Consider the following 22,695-nt stretch of genomic DNA (forward strand, 5'->3'; position numbering starts at 1 on the left):
CTGTGAACGTGACTGAAGCCTGCAACAACACACTCTTTAATCTCAAGTTATGCACATTTAATGATACAAGAATTGTTTTGACCCCATATGCTTTTACTCTTTCTTGATGCAAAGGCTACAAGTTTCAACAATGAGAACAAAGAGTAAATGAGAAATCGTTGACATCTGTGCATGGAAACAGCATTAACCTGGCTATCACACCTTTGTAAAATAATGGCAAACAAAGGGGTATTTGCAAGTGGAATCACTTGGAGACATATCTATATAGATATGTTTGGAGAGAGAAGGTCCTTTCTCACCATTCTCTGTACTTTGCCATCACTAAATTCAATCCCGACTGCTTGGAAAGAATTTCCACTGTGAGTTACCTGATTGTTTTAGTTACAATGGTTTACATGTATATGAGCCTTCGCCTCAAAGCTGACATTTTTTGTTGTAGGAAACTTATTGAATATTTGTTAGATGTTTGAACTTACCCAAAACATTAGTCTATTCTAGTCACTGGGAAGAGTTAACATAGCAGAGCTTAGACTGCTATCCTTTGAGCTTCAAAGTTTGCCCTGGGTGGAATTTGGGGACCTTAGGTCTCCCACCACTCCCAGAAAGGATGAATGGCTCAGTGTAAACAATGTGGCGTGTGCTGGTGACCTGCTATCTGCTGGAGGTCTAGAAGCTTGGCTATGTTCTGGACAAAGAGCACCCAATAAAACCCCTGGGCACTGAGTGTCTAATGAACTCCCCTTGTGGACATTTCACGCGCAGTCATGGCTCATGGACGAAGCTTCAGTAAGCTTTCAGAACTCCTACAGCTTGTCCCCGATTTCCTGCCTTCAGTCCTCGAGCCTTTCCCCTTGGCTGAATTTGTTTTGTATCATTTTGCTGTAATAAATCATAGCCGTTGAGTGAGATAATATGCTGAATCCTTGGAGTCTTCGTAGCAAATCATCAAACCTGGGGTAGTCATTATGACTTGGAAAGTCTTACAGATCTGTGTAGTTTCTCTTTGATGTCCACCCATCCTATGCTGTGCCGACTATATACACAGCTTTGTAATAAGCATTCTGTGAGGTGCCCAAACATTACAATAAAGACATAGTGCTGTGTGTGGCCATTCCCTAAAACACATATTGAGTGTCTACTAAGGTAAATGAAATGGTAAGATGAAAATGAGACAGTGGCTGGATGTTGGGTGATGGAAAAAAATGGCTGTGAGGACTCTGGCTTGGATAAGACAGAAGATAATGGGATTCACTAAGATGGTTTTCAGGCACTTCAAACACAATGTCTAAAACCAAAAACGTGCCTTAGCCTTTCCCTACCTTCCCCCAACCTCAAACCCAGAAGTCTGTGTTTTCTACAGAGATACAACACATTATCCAGCCTTTAAAGAGTAAGCTTGGCTTATCTTGCTCAATCTGAAGGACTGGACCAGATGTAGCGTCAAATGAGAGGAGGTGACGGCTAAATGAGCATTATTTGATCCATTTCAGTAAAAATGAATGGTGATGAGGAAAACAAAGACCCTGTGAGAAGGAATACAGGAAAATGATAAGGGCATGGATTCTGCAGCCACCCTAACTGGCCTCCAATCCCTGAGATTAGGGAATCTCATGCTTCCTCATCAGTTGTACAACTTTGGGCAAATTCCTTAACCTTTCTGCTCCTCATGTTTTCTCATCTGTAAAATGAGGATAACATAGACGTATTGCAAAGATTAAGAGGTGATGTGTGTACAACATTCAAAACATAGTAATACTGTACGTTTCTTTGCTCTTATGATTATTATGATGCATCCATCTCCATGGCTACCTGACACATGCATAAACTCAGTGTATACGTACACCGAGGTGTGGAAGGATGATCAGTAGATAACAGGAGAAACATCTAACCTGGAGATATGGATCTGGGGGAAGTGTAGATCATTGTGAGTAAAATGCCTTGAGGGAATTAACTCACCTGTGGAACACATCACACATGAGAAAGCAATGACCACAGATGGGTCCTAGGAAGTACAACGGTTTAATAGATGGAAGACACAGATCCTCTGAGGGAAAAGGAAAGGAACTCACAGAAACCAGGTAAGGACCTTCAAGTCAGAGAGGAGGGCAGCAGTAAAAAGGCCCAACAATGGAGGTGGGGGATGGGGAAGGGGCAAAAGGGAACTTCATGAGACCTGCTTAAGTCAGGTGACAGTGGTAGAGGCGATTCTCTCTTTTTAAAAATAGTTTATTGATTTTTAGAGAGAGGGGGAGAGGGAGACAGAGAAACATCGATGTGAGAGGGCAACACTGATCAGCTCCCTCCTGCACACCCCCTACTGGGGATAGAGCCCAAAACCCAAGTATGTGCCCTTGACCAGGAATTATTATCAGCAACCTCCTGGTGCACAGGATGATGCCCAACCCAGCCAGGGCAGTAGAGGCCGTATTTTAGTTGTCAGCGGAGTGAAAGGGATGTAAGGGGGTGGGGACAAAAGTGGACACAACAGTTACACAGAATGTGTTTGTGGGAGAAACAGGCAGAGCTCAATGGACATGTGTGGCAGAAAGACACCGCAACACAGGTATTGATTATGAGGCTAGAAGGGATCAAGAGGGAAAAAATTAAAGACCAAGCACTCGGGGCATAAAAGACAGACAGAGGTCTTAGACAAGAGGGTAATCGGGGGGTGTTCAACCCCAAAGAGGAGAGTAATCCTGGAGAAGGACTGACCCCTTCTGCCTTAAGGCTATAACAGGGTTTACAGAGCTGGGGGACGTTACACAGAAGCCTTTCCTGGAGAAGACAACTCTGGACAACCTGCAGATCGCCCCCAGTTATAATATTTGTTCTCAGAAATATTTGTGGATACCAACACAGGCGCCTGTAAGACTTCCGTTCCTCCAGAGAACCACGACTCGGCTACTACAGTTTTGCCTGTTTTCTCGGAGTCCCTCTTTGTCATTATCAACTAGGCAAAGAGAGAGAAGATATGCAAAAGAATCAAATGGAAATTAACTGAAAATTTAAAAAGCCAAACTGCAAACTCACTGGGTAAGCCCAACAGATCAGATATGAGAGAGAAAAGAAATCAGTAAGCTCAAAGAAAGATCAAAGGCAATCAATTAGTCTGAGCAACGGAGAAAAACAGACTGGGGGAAAAAATAGATGCAAGACTGGAGGACCTGGGGGGCAGAAACAAGAGACCTAACATGCATGTTATAAAGTCGCTGAGAGGGAGGGGAAAGTGTGGGGCTGAAAAAAGTATTTGAAGAATTAATAACTAAAAAGTTCCCAAATTTGCCAAAGGGCCTAAAACTAACAGATTCAAAAAGTTGAGCAAACACACAGGATAAACCCTCCCAAATTTCATGCCTGGTCGCACCCTAATCGAACTTCTGAACTCTATATGCAAAGACAAAAAACACTCTGAAAGCAGCTTGACAGAAAAGATGCACAACAGAGAGGAAACAATGAGTCAAATGGCAGCAGATGTCTCATATGAAACCGAAGAAGACAGGAAATGACAGGCTTTTAAAGCATTAAAAATAAACTGCTGATCCACAATCCTATATCCCACAAAAATATCCTTTGGGAATGAAGGGGACATAAAGACATTTTTTAATGAAGAAAAAGAAAAACATTTGTTACCAGAAAGACCTACCATGGAAAGTATAGGATTAGTGAAAAAGAAAGGAAATGTTAACAGGAGAAATCTTGGGATTTCAGGAATAGCAAAGAAAGGAACGCAAAAAAGTACAGGCGAACAGACTATGCTTCTCATGAGTTTTGTAAAAATCGTTTGAAAGGTGAAATAGGAGAAAAAAAAATTGCCCAATATGGTATTTAGAGTATGAAGAGAAAATACTTAAGACAATTATATTAAGGAATATAAAGGAATGTAAAGGGATTCAATGAGAGTAAGGTTTCTACATGCCAAAGTATTGAAATGATGTAGGCTGAAATAAGTTATGATGTATAATACAATGCCTAGAGTAATTACTAAAATACAAATACTTATACTCAAAAGCATCACAGACATAGCAAATGGAATTCTAAAAATTAACCCACAGGAAGCCAACAGAACAGGGGAACAATAAACAGTAAACAAAAACAAAAATCATAAAACGGCAGACTTAAGCCCTAACATACCAAAAATCATTTTAAATTTAAATGGTCTACATATACAACTTAAAAACCGGACATTGGTAAAATGGATAAAAAGAAAGCATGACTTAAGTATATGCTATTCACAGAACCTTACTTCAAATGTAATGATACAGATAAGGTTGAAAATGAAATTATGGAAAAATATGAACCATGCAAACATTAACCAAAAATGCATTAGTGACTATATTAGTGTCAGATAAAGTATACATCAAAGCAAAGAAAATTTACAAGACAAAAAGGGGCATTATATAATGATAAAAGGGTCAATAAACCAATAAGACAATTCTAAACATGTATGCACTAAACAAAACTTTGAAATACATGAAGCAAAAACTGGTAGAATTTAAGAGAGGAACATACAATTCCACAATGATACTGCAGGACTTCAATACCCGTCTTTCAGCTATTGATAGAAATACTACACAGAAAACCAACAAGGATAGAGAAAATCTGAGTATCATCATCACCAACAGGATTGTGCAGATATTTAAAGAAACCCCATCCAACAGTAGAGAACACATTTTTTTAAGCAGCCTTACATAACGTTCATCAAGATAGATTACATCATGGATCATAAAACAAACCACAACAAATTTAAACTGCTAGATCAAACATGCAATAAACTAGAAATCAGTAACAAAAAGAGAGCATGAAATATGCCAAACACTAAAAAAGTAAACATACTTGTAAATAATCCATGGTTTAGAGAGGAAGTCTCAAGTGAAGAAATATTTAGAACTGAATGAAATGTAATTAAAACGTATTAAAACTTGTGAGATGAGGCTAAAACAGTGCCTTGAGGAAAAATTATAGAATTTAATGCTTACATTAGAAAAGTAAATCTCAAGTCAATAATCTAAGCATCCACCTCAAGAAACTAGAGGAAAATACAACCAAAGCAAGTAGAAAAAAGAATATAATAAAGATCAGAAATCCGTGAAATAAGGAACAGAAAGGTAACGCAGCAAAAACTGATGTAAAGTGCTGGTTCTTTGAAATGATAAAAAAATTGATAAATACTAAGACTGACAAAGATAAAAACAGAGTTGAAACATTTCCAATATGAGGAATAAAACAGGGTATATAAACAAATTCTACTGCCATCAAAATAATAATAAAGGTGTACTTGAAGCAAATAAGAAAATTTACATGAAATAGAATAATTCTTAGAAAAGGGCAAACCATAAAAATTCAACCAATATGAAACAGATACTCTAAATAGTTCTAGCCATATTAAATAAAATAAATACATAATTAAAAAGCATCCAAAGCAACCTCCAGGACTAAACGGTTCACTGGAGAATGCTGCCAAACGTTAAAAGAACAGATAAAGCCAACTCTACGCAGTCTTCTAAATAATAGAAGGAACAGCTCTCAACACATGTTGGGAGGCCAGTATCACCTACACACCAAAACCAGACACTGACAGTACAAAAAACCAACACGCAAACCCCAAAAAAGTAAGAAAAGGAAGAGCCTGAATATTATCTTTCATGAAAACAGAGGAAACTTTCCTCAATAAAAATACTAGCATACTGAGTACTACAATATATGAAAATTAGACTCCATGACCGAGTGGGGCTTATTCCAAGGCTACAAAGCTGGTTCAACATTTAAAACACTGGGGGGGGGGGGGGCAGGGAAAGGTTATAGGGGGAATAAATGGTGATGGGGGAATAAATTACAGAAAAAATAAAAGAAAAACATTTAAAACATCATTTCCAATAGGCTATGGAACAAAACACACATGGTTATGTTGACTGATAGAGAAAAAACATTTGACAAAATTTAACACCCATTCAAAATAATGAAAAAACTCAGCAAATAGGAACATGGGAAACCTTCTAAATTTGATAAGAAACCTCTATGAAGAAAACCTTAAGACTAAGATCATACTTAATGATGAAAACCTGAATGTTTTCCCTCTAATATGAGGAACCAGGCAGGAATATCTTTCTCACTACCTAGTATTCAACATTATTTTGGGAATCCTAGCTACTACAGTAAGACAAGAAAAGATATACAGATGAGAAGGAAAAAAACTATGTCTATTTGCTAATTATACTTCCATGTGGAAAAATCCCAAGCATTCTATCAAATAAATGGTTACAGTTCAGCAAGTTTGCATGATGCCAAAATAACATCCAAAAATCATTACATTTGTATACTACCAAAGATTTATAAAAATTGTACAAAACCTGTTATTGAAATTTATAAAACAGTACTGATGCAAATCAAATACTTGGAGACATACCATGTTGAATAAATGGAAGACCCAACACAATAAAGATGCCTATTCTCAACAAACTGATCTGCCAATTTAACTCAATTTCTAATAAAATTTGATAATTTTTTTGGTAAAAAAAAAGTCAAGTATACCTAAAATTTTACGTAGAAACTAAAAGTAACTAAGAGTGATAAACAAGTTTCAAATAAAAGATGACAAAAGAATCATTTTACCCAATTAAAAAATTTACCATATAACTATAGCAATCAAGTAATCCAATAGTACAGGGCCATGAAAATGTCTTAAGTATTAGGTCTTTAAAACCACATGAAGAAAAGATTTGTTTAAAAATCAAAGCCTAAAAACAGCATTAACTGGTGTAATAAATGTGAATGTTCATATGTGTAGTTTTATCTCCTCAAAAGAAAAGTATTTGATGGTTCAGCCCGTATTTCTCACAAAAACTAAGCTCAAGAGTAGAAACAATGGCCCTGGCCAGGTGGCTCAGTTAGTTGGAGCGTCAGCCCGTAAACCAAAAGATGACGGGTTCAATTCCTGGTCTGGGTACATACCTAGGTTGGGGGTTCAATCCCCGGTCGGCGTTCGTGCAGGAGGCAACCAATTGATATCCTTCCTCGCATCCATCTCTCTCTCTCTCTCTCCCCCTTCCTCTCTAAAATCAATGGAAGCATGTCAAGTGAGGATTTTAAAAAAAAAAGAGTACAAAGTTTTAGAACAAAGATGTTCAATGAAAGTTTCCAGACTTACCCTCAACTGTCTAACTCTCTGAACACTGTACTACAATGAATGTATGTACAAGACACATAAAGACCCTAGGTCCTTTACCTCTGACACAAAACTCTCCTCCTAAACTAAACTAAGAAATCCGTGACAAAGTGCCATAGGCATGGCAAGGAGTCTGAAAGAAACTGGATGTAGTTCATTTTCTCTTCTAAGTCTCTCCCTTCTTTTTAAAAAAAAATTCCTGAGATAACACTGCAGCGTAAACTAAGGGTAAAGATGTAGCTGAAGGTTTTCTAAGTGCCTAATAACCACTGGGTCTCTCTCCTGGGTGAATTCTCTGGTGTAGAATAAGGCTCTAGGCAGGGTCAATTTCCAATATGACTCGTTAAGAGGACAACTGATATCTTGCAATAGGTTTTCTCACAGGGAAGAAAATTGTGGGGTTTCTCTTTGGTATGAATGATTAGAGTCTGAGTAAGATGTTTCTTCTGGCAAAACGTTTTCCACAGTGTTTACATTCAAAAAGTCTTTCCCCAACAGGAGTTCTTGGAGGTTGACTGAGGACTGTCCACTTGTAAAGGGTCTTTCCACTTCTGTCACACTGACAGGGTTTCTCCCAGTATGAACCCTCTGATGCTGACTGAGGGAAGAGCTGCGACTGAAGGCCTTTCCACATTCACTGCATTCATAGGGCTTCTCTCCAGTGTGGATGATGGAGTGTCGAATGAGGTTAGTGCTCCAGCAGAAAGTTTTCCCACACTCCATGCACTCATAGGGCTTCTCTCCACTATGAATCCGCTGGTGCCTCGTGAGGCCTGACCTGCGGTTGAAGGCCTTCCCACACTCACTGCACTCATAGGGCTTCTCTCCAGTGTGGATGCTGAAGTGCCGAATGAGGTCAGCCCGATTGCTAAAGGCTTTCCCACATTCTTTACACTCAAAAGGTTTTTCTCCAGTGTGGGCCCTCTTATGCAAGATAAAAGTGGAGCAGTGGGTGAAGGCCTTTCCACACTCACCACACACATACGGCTTCTCCCCAGTGTGGATCCGCTGGTGCCTCTTGAGGTACGACCTGTGGTTGAAGGCCTTCCCGCACTCGAGGCACTCAAAGGGCTTCTCCCCAGTGTGGATGACATAGTGGTGAATGAGGGCGGCGCTCTCACAGAAGGCTTTCCCACACTCACTGCACTCATAGGGCTTCTCCCCAGTGTGCGTCTGCTGGTGCCACATGAGGTATGACCTGTGTTTGAAGACCTTGCCACACTCGAAACACTCATAGGGATTCTCGCCACTGTGGATGATGTAGTGTCGAATGAAACCTGGCCTATCTCGGAAGGCTTTTCCACATTCTTTGCACACAAAGGGTTTTTCTCCAGTGTGGCTTCTGTTATGCAAGACAAAAGTGGAGCGGTGGGTGAAGGCCTTTCCACATTCATTGCACTTATAGGGTTTCTCTCCACTGTGAATCCGCTGGTGTTGTGTAAGGTGTGACTTGCGGTTGAAGGCCTTCCCACACTCCATGCACTTATATGGCTTCTCCCCTGTGTGGACCATGTGGTGTTGAAGGAGGTAAGTGCTCTTACTAAAGGTTTTCCCACACTCTGTGCATTCATAGGGCTTCACGCCAGAGTGAATCCTCTCATGTCGAGCAAGGAGGCGTTTCTTGTTAAACACTTTCCCACACTCATTGCATTTAAAGATACTTCCCTCTTCCTGAATCATGGGATTTTTACCTAATCTGCATGAATCATGGTCAAGGACAGCACCTCCTGGAGGGACTGGCTCCTGCACAGTCCTTGAACACACCCCATCAGCTGTCCCTAAGCCACCATGTTCAGAGCCTGACTTCCTAGGAAGCTTCTCCTTCCGCAGTTCTATCTCTGATTTCAACTGTCTTTCTTGCAATTCCAATGGCCCATTCTGATCCTTGGTTTGGTCCACGTGGAAGTCTTCTGGGGATTCAGCTCCTTGTGTTAGCTGTTCCTGAAATGAGGCTCCCTCAAACAGGGCAGGTTCACAAGTAGTAGGTTCTGTGGTCTTGAGTTTACCCTTCTCACCTGAAAGAAATCCAATACACAACAGAGCCTGTTAGTAATACCAACATTTTTTTAAAAAAAGCATTTCAGCGATTAAAAAAAAGGTGAAAATAATGCTTCTGTGTCTGCTATGTTTTGTTACCTCTGAATACCAGGATTGTAATTTTTTCTTTCCTAGTCCTTGGAACTATTGATACCTTGAATGGGAGACACAGGGAAGTAGCTGGATTACAGGGCAGAGTGCTAGAGAAGAAACAGTCAATTCCAGACAGGATATTTATGCAAATAGGTAACTCATTTGGGACCCGACATAGTTTATGTTAAAGAGATGACTCAGGGCAAGGCCTAGCCACAGTAAAAAGACTAACCATATGATTAGAGGGTTGGGACATTGAGCTATATGACAACAACTGGGCTTCTGGAAAAAGATGGAGGAGGGCAGGAGACTGAGTCACGTAGGTAATTAGTCATTCAACTGTGCTTATGAAATAAGAGTCAATAAAACCCTGAAGCCAGGTGAAACTCCTAGGTTGGAAATACTTCATGCATGTATTGTTAACAGCAATGCTAGGAGTTTAATGAGTCCCTGAGGACATGGCAGCTCATGTTTGGAACTCCTCCTAAAACTCTTTGAAAAACACCCCGATGCAGACCTACTAGACAAAGACTTTTTAAAAAGTATCTTGTCGATGGCCATACCACCCTGAATGCACCCCATCTTGTCTGATCTCAGAAGCAAAGCAGGGTTGGGCCTGGTTGGTACTTGGATGGGAGACCACCTGGGAATACTAGGTGCAGTAGGCTTAAAAAACAATAAAAACGTAAATAAATAAATCATCTTAGAGAAGTTCAAAGAGCTGAAAGATGATACGGATAAACTCAAGAAAATTATATATAAACAAAAGGAAATATCAATAAAGAACTAGAAAACCTAAAAAGAAAAAAAAAATTTCTGAAACAGAAGAGTGCAATAAGTGAAATAAAAAATTTACAAGAGAGACACAAAGATTTGAAGACGAATCAGCAAACTTGAAGATAGGCGAATGGAAATTATCATGTCTGAGGAACAGAAAAAGAAGTGACCAGAGCCTAACAGCCCTATGATATACCATCAAGGGAACTGATATACTCATAGTGGGATTCCCAGGAGGAGGAGAGAGAAAGGTTAAGAGAGGACACTTGAAGAAATGGCTTGAAACTTCCCAAATCTGAATAGATATCAACATGAACATCCAAGAACCTCAATGCAAGAAAGATAACTCAAATAGTGTCACAAGGAGAAAAATTATAATCAAACTTTTGAATGGTAAAGACAAAGAGAACATCTTGACAGCATGCATAAAACAAGGATGGTTTGACATATGAAAACTGACCAATGTAATACACATTAACATAATGAAAGAAAAAGCCAACATAATCTCCTCAGTTGATGTAATAAATACTACCAACAGCTTGCTTTGCATGAGCCACTTACGATGGATCAGATGCTGTGCTAAGCAGTTTCATGCATTAATGCATTATGAGATTACATCCCCCAACAACCCAAAGACAGAGGCACCATTACGACTAACATCTTCCAGGGACTAACCAAGTGTAGCAGACTCCTCACCAAAGCATCTGCTCCTCACACTGGACATACAGCCTCACCACAATTCTCAGCTTCACACACCCAAGTATGTTCAAATGCCTAGTTCTCTTCAGTGGGATGTGAGGGAAACTGGTGTCTGTGGGAGTGGATGTGACATCCTTCCTTTCTCCATTCTCCTCTGCCAGCTAGGACACCCTGAAAACCACATGTTGACGAAAGAACTAACATGGGTCCCTCAATAACTGCATGGTACAAAGCTCCCTGCTGACCCCCATGGGTCCTGCTGTGAGAAAAAGAGCTTCCATATGTTGAGCACTGAGATTCTGGACTCTGTCTGATCCACAGGCTATTTTTAACTTATACAAAGACACTAGAAGATTGTGCAACTTTGCTACGGCCACAGAGCTGGTAATCAGCAAGTCGGGCTTTGAACCCCAACAGACCTTAGCTCATACAGCTCTGTCCTTGATGAGGACAGAGGGCCCACAAGTCAAAGGGCTCCATGGCTTCCAAACCACTAGACAGGCCACAACAAGAGCCTTCCTCAGGGATCCACGGCCAGTGGTCTCCTGAAGGTCTCAAGGCTGCAGGGTCTTCCATTTGCCCACAGCTTGGCTCCTACCTGGACAGGTGCTGTGGGAGAGGTCTTCCTTCCCCATCCATAGCTCCTGCCTGTGCTCCAGCTGGCAGATCAGCTCAGGTCTTGGAAGAGGACACCCTGTTCACAGAGAAGGAAAGAGAACACAAGGATTTATTACTTATTTACTTATTTATTTACACTATTGAGGACAGAAGGATTTTTGTGAAAGGAAATAAAAACTCTCAGTCTAGTCTGGGACTTCAGGATGTGGACAAGATTCAGAAGGAAGCTCCTCCCATCCACAGAAAATGCTGACATGTGACTTGAAGCCAAAGATATGCTACAGTGACATGGAGTTTTTACTCCTAATACGAAGTCAGAATCTAATAAAGGGTATAATCAGTCAAAGGACTGTGTCAAGCAATATAAATGCCTTATATCATTTCAAAATTGAAATGAATTTATGAAGTAAACAACTGACATTTAAAATATTGACTCTTTTCATTCAAAACACGGTATGTATCTTCAGTGATCTAGGTATTTTTCCCCCATTTAAAAAAATGTATTGATTTTAGAGAGAAAAGGGAACAAAAACAGGGAGGGGGGAGCAAGCAAGGGACATGGATGTGAGAGAGACACATAGACTGGTTGCCTGCCACAGGTGCCCCAACTGGGGTCCAGGATTGAGCCTGCAACAGAGGGACGTGCCCTTGGCTGGAATCGAACCTGAGACCCTTCAGCCCTCGGGCTGATGCTCTAACCACTGAGCCACGCCCAGCCGGGCTAGGTCGCTTTTTAGATCCTAAGCAAAGCTTTATACTGTTCTTCCTAGTGACCACAGACAAAATGCGATTCTATTTCAGGATTTCCTCATAGCATCACCAGCAAGTACAAACTGTGATTAATACAATTTTATGGAAGATGAAACCAGGGCTCAAGCAGATGATTCGCAAAAGAGAACAGAAGCGGTGAATGCCAGAGCCAACGTAGAACCCACCAGATGGCAGAAGCATCCTCATGCTGGCTGTGACCAAAAATGAGTCCAGACATTGCCAAGCTTCCCCTGGGGAAAAACACTGTCACTGGCTTCGAAAAATATAAACAAGGTGATGGAAGAAACAAGTGTGATGGGAGAAGCTGCCATGATATCCTGTGGGTCGGAACAGCTGGTGAGGAGGTGGTGACTAAGCTGAAATGTAGTGACCATGTGGAAGGATGAGCTTCCCAAGAAACTCACCAGGCAGACAGAACAGTAAGTGCGGAGACCTGGGGCAGGTATGTGTGTGGGGAGCTGGTAACAAGCCTAGCAAGACTGGAGGAGACTGAGCTGGGGAAAGCATGTGAAGGTCAGTGATAAGGTTATAAAGTATCTAAATATATCAAACATTTCCTAATTTTATCTATGCAGGCCTTACTGCGCCTGGGTCAAAGGGTACTGGGTTCAATTCCCAGTCAAGCGCACATACCTGTGTTGCGGTTCAATCTTTGGCCCCGTACTAGGAGGTAACCAGTTGATGTGTGTCTGTCTCCCTCCCTCTGCCCCTCCCTCCCCACCACTCTCTCTCAAAAAAATCAAAAGAAAAAAATACCCTTGGGTGAGAATTAACCAAAAAAAAAGACAACAAAAAAGTGGAACAACAAATCAAAGTTTCTCTCTCTCCCTTCCTCTCTCTCTCAAAATCAATAAATAAAATTTTTAGAAAAAGAAGAAAATGACAGAGGCTGTGGGGAGGAGGAAAGGCGGCTCCTGAGACCTCCTTGATCAGCCAGGTCTGTAGCCAGAGGGTGGAATTAGGAAGTGGCAGGTCCCCCACGCCAGGGGAAGGACTTACCCAGAGACACCAGGAGCCTGCAATTTTCCAGCATCACCTCCTGGTACAGGGTCCTCTGGGTTGGGTCCAGCTGCCCCCACTCCTCCTGGGTGAAGGTCACGGCCACATCCTCGAAGGTCACAGACACCTGGAAAGTCAAACAGACATAGCAGAGTTGGCCTTGGAGCTGCTGGGGATGGGATTGGCGATCATCTCTGCATCATGGTCAAGCTGCAGACATCACGGCCCAAAGCACCAAGCACCTCCTGGGGGCCCAGCTCATGCAATGCTGTGGACATACTACAACAGTGTAGGAGAGAAGCCTCCTATCAGGAGCCACTGTAAACTGATATAAGACAATGGAAATGACATGTGGATTGTGAGATGCAGACAGTAAGAGCTCTAAAGAGTCAGAGAAATGAGAAATATGATAATAATAATATCAGTAATAGTAATAACAGATGTACCTCACCCTCACTGGTCCTACCAGGTGCCTGCCCCATGCTGAGAGCTTCACACCATGCCTTTTCCCCCCATTACAGTTAACATTCAATATTATTTTATATTAGTTACATCATGTCTTAAAGTGGCTAAAAGTCCCCAGTTCCTTTTTAACAATGATGAATAAGTTCATTAGCTCATAAAAATCATTGCCTAGAAATACGGGAATACAAGAGAAAAATATTTGCAGTCAGGTGCCTGGTGGTCAACAGCCAGGACAATTCACAAAGGGGTCAAAAAATCAGACTCCAAAGCCACGGGACAAATCTCCAGCTCTCATGTCATCATTTTCACCAGTGGCTCCTGACTAAACACACTGCATATGGAGTTTGCAATGTTACTCTCGCCGCCCTATTCTACACAATGTCCTCCATGCAGAATGTCCAGCAGGTGCAGGACCACAGCCCTGTGATGACCAGGCCCACTCATTAAACACAAATAATCCAGCCACTCCACTCTCACACACCTCACTATTGCAGATCTGTCATTTAAATGCTCCCAGACATTGATTGGTTCATGGTTTTTCACCTGCACCTTCAGTGCTCACCTCCCTGTGCTTTGTAGCTTTATCCTATCAGGTGTTTTTTCTTTCTTAAATATATCTTTATTGATCTCAGAGAGAGGTAAGGAGAGGGAGAGAGAGAGAGAAACATCAATGATGAGAGAGTCACTGATCGGCTGCCTCCTGCACACCCCCCCACTGGGGATCGATTGAACAACCCAGGCACGTGCCCCAACCAGGAATCCAACCTCGATCGCCTGGATCCTAGGCGGACGCTCAACCACTGAGCTACGCCCGGCTGGGCTCTATCAGTTTTCTTGACTTAATATTTCAATTAAACACTTGGCAATTCCTAATAAATGAACTGGTCCATACTAAGTGTGTGAGACGCTGCAATATTACTCATTTCTGGTGCTAGATAAACTCAAATCATGTACAAATTTTAGACAGGTACGTAAGGATAAAAAAAGCCAACTAGGGCTTCCACGTTTACTACCAGATGATGTATGTTTAAATAATATAAACTCCCTGCCCTGGCCGGGTAGCACGGTTGGTTAGAGCATCGTCCAGATACACCAGATTGCAGGTTCAGTCCCAGGTCAGGGCACATACAAGTCAACCAACGGGTGGGTAAATAAGTGGAACAACAAATTGATGTTTCTTTCTTTCTCTCTCCACCACCCATTCTCTCTCTAAAAAATAAAAAGTTAATAAATTAATTTAAAAAAATAATATGGCCCGGCAGGGCGTGGCTCAGCGGTTGAGCCTCAACCTAGGATCCAGGTGATTGGGGTTTGATTCCCGGTCAGGGCACATGCCCGGGTTGCAGGCTTGATCCCCAATGACTCTCTCATCATTGATGTTTCTCTCTCTCTTTCTCTCCTTTCCTCTCTCTGAAATCAATAAAGGTATATTTAAAAAAATAATAATAATAAATAAGAATAATATAAGCTCTGACATGCAATCACACAGCATGACTGGTCAGGGTGCATATATAGCTTTCTCTGGTTGGTTTTAAGTTGGAAGTGGGTTAAAAAAATTAGAGAAAGGGACAGTTACGAGTCAAGTCCTGGCCATCTGGGGCCGACGGTTACCGAAGTTACTTCGTGGGCTGTCACTAAAGACAGCGACCTGGCGTCTGGCAAGCCCGGCTCGGCGGCTGCTCCCCGGCAGTGGCTGCAGGTTCGAGTCGAAGTGCTTTGCGTCTGGCCACTGCCCGTTCGGACGTCCAGTCCCCCCCGTTCTGAGACTGCGGACACGCGACCAACCGGCCCCCTTCACATGCACAAGGGCGACGCGGGACCCAACGGCCGGCCCGGCGGCCACAGGGCCCCGGAGCCCTCCCGGAGCCCGCGGAGCAGCTGCCAGGCCCGACCGGCCGTCCACTCACCTGCGCCGCCATCGTGGGGCCCCGGACAGGGAGCGGGGCCCCAGGCGCGGCGGCCCACGCGCGTCCCGCGGGCTCGGGCGCCCGTCGCCTCCCGCAGCCCTCGGGGTGACCTCGGCCGACGCCGCGCTGCGCCCGGGGAGGCTCACGGCTCGGCCGCGGGACGCGTCTCAGTCTCCTTTCCGCTCATTCTCCAGGAGCCGCGCTGGAAGTGGCCGCAAACGCCGTCGCCTCCACACAGCTGGCGTGGACGGAACCGTCGCACGCAAGTGACGTAACACGAAGAACCGGAAGTCCCGCCTCGCCCAGCCGTACCGCCCGTCCTGGGCCGTCATTGGCCCAGCGCCCAGGGCTCACGCACGGCGCGTAGCCTTCTGGGTAATGTAGTTTTCCTCTACAAACCACGAGCAAGGCCGCGCTGGTAGGTTGAGCCGTGGGTCCCATCTCCGCCCTGGGAAACTGAGGCCCAGGAGGCCGGGACACTCGCCCTGGTCAGGGCAAGTACAAAGCCTGGCCAGCAAGGCTCCGTGGAGCGTCAGCCGGGGCACCGGAGGGTGCAGGTTCAATTCCCCATCAAGGGCAGGAACCTGGATCGCGCCGATAGATGTCTCTCTCTAACACCAATGTTTCTCTCCCTCCCTCCGTCTCTAAAAATCAATGGAAAAAATATCCTCGGGTGAGTTTTAACAAAATAAATAAATAATTTTTAAAATTAACAATGAAACCCCACCCACTTCCCTCGAGACTTCCCCCCGCGCCTCATCACCTCCCTGGACCCTTCTATGGGCAGCAAGGATAAATGAGCAGGCAAATTAACCACCAAAAGGAGGCCGCCAGAAGCCCGCCTCCCCCGTGGTGCGCCCACAGGGACAGGTCTCTTAGGTCTTCTTTACCCCAGAGCCACCTCCACATGGCGCAGGGACTTCTGGGTTACAGAGTTGGGCCCAGATCACCTGAAGAGTGGTTTGCCATCCCCCGGGGGTGCCTTGGAGGGAACCCAGACTCTAACTTGGAGCATGGTCAATTTGGAATGTCAGATTGTCACATAGGCACTTCAACCTGTGCCTGAACGTTGGGAGAGGGTTTGTGCTTGAATATATAAATTTGGGAGCTGTTAACATACACTGTTTCAAGTTATGATACCAACAAAAGAATGAACAGATGGAGCAAGGAACGTGTGGGGGGGACTCTAAACCAACCCAACATTAACTAGCGGCAGATAAGAAACCAACAGAGTCCAGCTAGGAATTCTAACATTCCGTGTAGGATTACGTTGTCTGAAGTCTTAGAGGTCACTATCAGTGACTTATTGTTTTCTTCTCAGGAATATGAGTAGGAATACATGTGGTTATGAAACTGGAAACAGTGTGCAGAAAATGCCCTTGAGAAAATTAATTTTCCCCCAATAAATTCAATTTGAAAAAATATTTAATTTTAAAGTGGAGAAAAGCATAGTGATACCAAGGTTGTGGGTTTGATCCCTGGTCAGGGCACATACAAGAAACAACCAATGATGCATAAATAAGTGGGACAACACATCAATATTTCTCTCTCTCTCCCTCTCTCCTTCTAAAATCAACAAGTAAAAAATGTTTAATGATTAACCTTTTATTAATTAGCATCTTGTATTTTAAAAGAGAAGAAACAAAAAGACAGACAAGATAGCAGAGCCAGGAGAGCTTCCTAAACAAACACAGAGGAGCGGGGCAGACAGGGCTCAGGAAACCATCTGAGTAGACGGAGGCATCACCCTCCGAGAATGGGCCCGCACCCAGGGGTGCTGCAGGATCTGGGCCAAAGGCAGCCTCTCCGAGGGCTGGTATCTGAGAAGCTTGCTGATCAAGTCCTGGGCCCCCAAAGGTATTGATGGAGGAAACTTTACATCAACCTGAGGAGGCCAGAGAAGAAAAAGAAGTATGGTTAATTTTTCTGGTCCATGTTCTCTCTGTTCTGAGTCCATTCAAGGCATGGGAATCTAAGGAGACGAGCTCTGTGTATGCCCCAGGAGGTGCAGGCCTGGCAGCCGCCACTGACTGGCTTCCCCAGGAACACCCAGAATATGGCCATCTCACCTTGAGGATGCGTCTGTAGGTCTCCGAATAGGAGGAGCTCTCAAAAGGTGGATTTCCCACAAGCAGCTCGTAGCAGAGCACCCCGATGCACCAGAGATCCACCTTCTCATTGTACGTTTTCTGCTCGATCATTTCTGGGGGCAAGTAGTCCAGAGTCCCACACATCGTCTTTCTCCTAGAGGGCAGGGAAGCAAGTGCTGAGTAGAGGCCCGGAACAAGGGAAACCCTCCTTCTGTCCTAGTGAAAGGGGAGACCATGGGAAGTCCTGGGGAGTCCCCTCCCTACCAAGGGAGTTTGTAAGTTTTAACATGAATAGAGGTTCAGAGAAGGCAAGGGCTGGGCCCTACCAATTCCATGTTTTGGAATTACTCATACAATTATTTAACTCATGATCCAGGGTGCTCTCACAAGAAATTCTAGGCATCAAGAAAGATTTGGAACAAACTGATGGTGCATTAAGAGAGATCAAGAATAAGAATTAGGGTTTGTTCATGTAATCAATTTCCTAAAATTATGGAGCAACGGCTCTTAGTTTACATAGAAAGTTATTGGTAAAGTTGTATGTTAGCAGAGTTTAATCTTCACCCGAGGATATTTTTTCCATTGATTTTTTTCGAGAGAGTGGAAGGGAGGGAGGCAAGGAGAGGGAAGGGAGGGAGAGAGAGAAAGGAAAACACGGATGTGTGACTGGTTGCCTCCCGAACTCGCCCTGACTGGGGCCCAAGATGGAACCTGCAACCCAAGTGTGTGGCCTTGACCGGGAATCGAACCTGAGGTCTGGCACTCTAACCACTGGACCACACTGGCCAGGGCTATTTTCTTTCTTTATATCATTATTCTATAAGCTTTTTTCCTATTTTTAAAATTTTAATATTTTTTCCTTTTAAAACTTTTTTGTTAAAAACTAAGAGGAACACACACACATTAGGCTAAGCCCAGAGTCAGAATCAGCAGTATCATTGTCTTCTGCCTCCACATCTTGTTCCGCTGGGAGGTCTTCAGGAGCAGTAACACTCATGGAGCTGTTATCTCCTGTGGTAACAACGCCTTCTTCAGGAACCCCTCCTGAGGACCTGCCTGAAGGTTTCTTAAGGAGGTGTCACTTTTCAGAAACATGTCCATGGTCATTTACTTATTTTTGTTTTTTCTTTTTTTCACCATAGATTTGCTTGTAAGCAGACAGTGCACCATGAACATTCCTCTCTATTAATGAAAACCTTTCGGGGTTGGGGTCCATGTTTTCAAACTTTTTAAGGAGCCCACTGAGGTCTGCGGAAGCTGCTGCTAAACCCCTCACTGTGAGTTCTCTCGAGGGTCCTTCTGTTTCTTCTGCAGTTGCCTTTTCTCCCGCCTCCTCTTCAGCTGTTCGTGCCTGTTTGGTCCCAACGCCCCTCGTTGGTCAGTCCCCCAGGAACCCCGCCCAGGAGCTCCTCACTGTGGTCCTCACAGTTGTTGGCCATCTCAACCACGGCCCTGCTGATTTTTGCAGTCTCCTCACCCCTGGCAAGTTCTTTGAAGTCACAAAGGAACCTCTTAAGTGTCTTTTTCCAGATGTGGTGCATATACTCCCTGGTGACATCACCTGAAGCCCAAGCAAGGTTCTTGATGCAGACACAGACGTTGTAATCCTCCCAGAACTGTATCAGTACAGTATAATAAATACACAAGCCAGGAACAGTCGTTCATGGTCATTATCAATTGTATATATAACTGTATGTGCTATGCTTTTAGATGACTGGTAGGTTTGTTACACCAGCGTCAACATGAACAGGCAATGAATCGCGTTACAAGGTTATTCAGCTATGTTACTAGGCAATAGGAATTTTTAACTCCATTACAATCTTGGGACCACCGTCGCATATGTAGTCCATCATTGACCAAGGGCAGCATTGTTATGTGGTGAATGCCTTTACTCAAATACAAATCCAGGCCTGTTTCCGGGTCTTCCATGTGGAATGTATTAAATTGGATCATTCCTAATGAGCACCCAGGGCCCATCCCGCCATCACCTGACTCACCTCAGCGACGGGGTGTGCACAGACCAGCCAAAGTCTGCAATCTTCACCTCACCCCGGAACCCCAGCAGCAGGTTCTCCGGCTTAATATCCCTGTGAATCACCTTATTCTCATGGCAATAGGTCAGAGCATCTGCCAGCTCCTCCATTATCTGTGTGAGTAAAGAAAAAGCAGTCTGAAAAATGAAGCCTGCGAAAGCTTCCCTGAGGTGAAATACTCATCACGCATTGTATAACTGCAGTGGAGTCTTCTATTTCCTGGTTACCGACTCCATTACCCCCTTAATATGGCACCATAATTATTGGTGGGGGAGGATTTCCTCTCGCCCATTTTATGAAGTCTGATGATGCTAAAGTGGACAGATAACTCCCTTTTGCTCTAGCACAGCAAGTAGCTCAACACAGAATCTATGCTGAGCGAATCTACCACAGGACTTAAGGCCTGAGGAAATAATACAAAAATGGAAGGAAAATGGGAAGATCATTCACTCGGACAGCAAGCTGACCCAACCATTCCTGCTGGGATGACGGTTGCTCTGGTTCTCCATCTGGAGCCCTCTAGAACTGTCGTTTCCTGCTCCTAAGCCAGGTTCCACTCATTTATACAGCCAACTCCTTCACTGCCTTTCAGTGTTTCTCTGCATAAGGTAGCAAAGTTAGATTCTGTTGCTTACAACCAAAGGATCCAAACTGATACACACAACTAATTCATATTCTGAGGGTAACTGGGGTATTCAAATGTGAAATTATAAGATACACAGTATATGTCATCATATAAAATTTATAGAACAAAATTCAAAGGTAAAGAGAAAAAGCAATCTGGACATTCATGACAGCCACAAACAGTGACCCCCCCCATACCACCCTACAGTAAACCCATAGACCCCAAAGCCCCAGCCACCACCACCCCACCCCACCTCACCGTGGCTGTACGTTGCTCATCTATTGTGTGGCTCTTTTGCAGCTCCTTGTAGAGCTCACCCCTTGGAGCATATTCCAGAATCAGGTACACACGACGTGCATCATGGAAGTAGTTGTACAGGCGTAGGATATTGGGATGTCTGGAGGAGAGATGGGGGAAGGGTCAGACTCCTCCCTGAGGCCCAACTCATGCTGTTATTACAAGTGATTGGTAACACAAGAAGCAAATTTTGCTGGGACCAGAATAACAGCAGCCTGATCTGGGAGTGCATGAGGAGAGAACAGGGAATGGGCATTTGGTGTGTGGCACAGGGAGATTTACATGCTGTAATTGTAATAAATTGCAGAGAAAAAAGTCTTTGAGACAAAAGCAAGGTATACTTGGGGGTAGTTTTGGGGGAAATGCTGGGTTCAGATGGCAAAGATAACAGAGGACACAGCCCAGAGGGGCGGGGCTCAGCGGTGGAGCATCGACCGAGGGTGGGGATCCAGGGGATCAGGGTTCGATTCCCAGTCAGGGCACATGCCCGGGCTGCCGGCTGGATCCCCAGCAGGGGGTGTGCGGGAGGCAGTCCATCAGTGACCCTCTCATCATCGACGTTTCTCTCTCTAAACAACAAGGGTAAAGAACAAGTGTGGGCCCTGGGCGGGTGGCTAGGTTGGTTAGAGACTCCTCCCCAATACGCCGGTTGCTGGTTGGATCCCTGGTCAGGGCACATACAAGAGTCTACCAACGATGCGCAAATACGTGGGACAAACTGATGTTTCTTCCTTCCTCTCTCTGTGTCTCAAAAAACAACCACAGTGCGGAGCCGTCCTGCAGAGACTCTCCTTACCGTAGATGCGCCTGGATTTCAATTTCTCTGCGCAGCTGGTGCTCCATCCCTTCCTTCTCCAGCTGCGACTTGAAGAGCACTTTCAGGGCCACAATGAAATGGCTCTCCTTGAGCCGGGCCAGGTACACGTTCCCAAATTTCCCCTTGCCCAGGGGACGCCCGATTTCAAAGTCTTCAATGGTGAGGCTCCGGCTGACAGGAGAGGAAGGAAAGACCCTCGGCTTGGGGGTTCCGCGGAGGGAGAGTCGGGGACCCGGGGCTCGCCGTCTCCTCCACTCACCCGCCCTCCGTCGCTTCCCCTTCCCCGGGGCCCACGCGGGGGGCGGGCCGCAGCGCTGTCCCGCGCCCGGCCCGCTTGGCGCCCCTCGGCCCCCTCCCGCCTCTGCCCGACGCAAAGCCACAGGCACTCACGCGGCGGGCACGCTGGGCGGCGCGGGGCGCTCGGCGGCTGCGGAGAGAGAGAGGCGTCGGCGTTTTCCTCGGCGCGCCCCGCCGCCCCCGCCCCCGCCCGCCGGCTTCGCCCCGACCCTCGGTCTCGGTCCCGGCTCCCGTCCCTCACCCGCGGGCCCGGCACTGCCCGACCTCGCCACGGGCCGCGCGGCGCTCATGAGGACGCGGCGGCGGCGAGAGGACGCCTCGCGCCCCGCGGACGGGGTGCAGGTCCGGCTGACCCTGAGAAGCGGCCAGAGCAGGGGCCCCTCGGGCGGAGGCGCTTCCAGGCCCCGCCTGCTCCCGCCGCGACCTCGAGACGCCACCCGCGGGGCCGCCAACGACTCCCGGCGGTTCCAGAGACCCGGGGCGGCGCCCACCAGGCCTTTTATAGTTGGCGCCCCGGCCCCATTGGCTGCGCGGGGAGCACCCGGCCGACGCCCAATGGTTGAAATTTCTGAGGCTTAGGCAGCGTGCCCAATACGAGGGACAGAAACGGGAGCTTCCGCCCACCGGGGGCGGGGCCGAGGGCGCTGGGCCAATGAGGGCGGTGCGGAAACCGGGAGGGGGCGGGACGTGGGGCTGTGGCAGGACCCACTGAGCTGAAAACACTGGAGCTGAAGGACACCAGAAAGGCGCGAGTGGACACACTCCGGAGCTAACAGGACGCACGTTCGCGGGGACACAGGGCGCCCCAGGAAACTGCTGGGGTACCTCGTGAAGGTGGAAAACTCGAAAACCTCGTGCGTGCCCAACCGGCCCCTGCTTAAAGGTCGCGTCGCGCTCGGGCCACTCCCCAGGGCCCTCCTGTCATGCACACGGGAGGGCTCCCTGAAGTTTGTGCCTGTCCCCTACATCCTGTGCTCGTGTGGAGGCGCCCCCAGTTTCAGCATTTGA

The 22,695-nt window shown here is 45.5% G+C and overlaps 2 protein-coding genes across 2 annotated transcripts; both read right to left on the reverse strand.

Annotated features, from left to right (window-relative positions):
* Positions 1-2,214: 2,214 nt before the first annotated feature.
* On the reverse strand, positions 2,215-15,751 carry ZNF805 (zinc finger protein 805). Its single transcript, XM_081119415.1, has 4 exons — positions 15,529-15,751; positions 13,157-13,283; positions 11,367-11,462; positions 2,215-9,177 (listed from the first exon to the last, which is right to left on the reverse strand). Exons 1-4 carry the CDS (start codon positions 15,538-15,540, stop codon positions 7,541-7,543), a joined length of 1,872 nt encoding a protein of 623 aa, XP_080975541.1. The 5' UTR covers positions 15,541-15,751; the 3' UTR covers positions 2,215-7,540.
* A 1,294-nt stretch (positions 15,752-17,045) lies between these two features.
* On the reverse strand, positions 17,046-22,154 carry AURKC (aurora kinase C). The gene is made up of 7 exons (XM_081118619.1): positions 21,929-22,154; positions 21,781-21,817; positions 21,370-21,561; positions 20,535-20,673; positions 19,616-19,764; positions 17,598-17,772; positions 17,046-17,413 (listed from the first exon to the last, which is right to left on the reverse strand). The coding sequence occupies exons 1-7, from the start codon at positions 21,975-21,977 to the stop codon at positions 17,243-17,245; spliced, it is 912 nt and encodes a 303-aa protein (XP_080974745.1). The 5' UTR covers positions 21,978-22,154; the 3' UTR covers positions 17,046-17,242.
* Positions 22,155-22,695: the final 541 nt, after the last annotated feature.

Source organism: Miniopterus schreibersii, assembly GCF_964146895.1.
Source record: "Miniopterus schreibersii genome assembly, chromosome: 18".
Classification (NCBI taxonomy): Eukaryota; Metazoa; Chordata; class Mammalia; order Chiroptera; family Miniopteridae; genus Miniopterus; species Miniopterus schreibersii.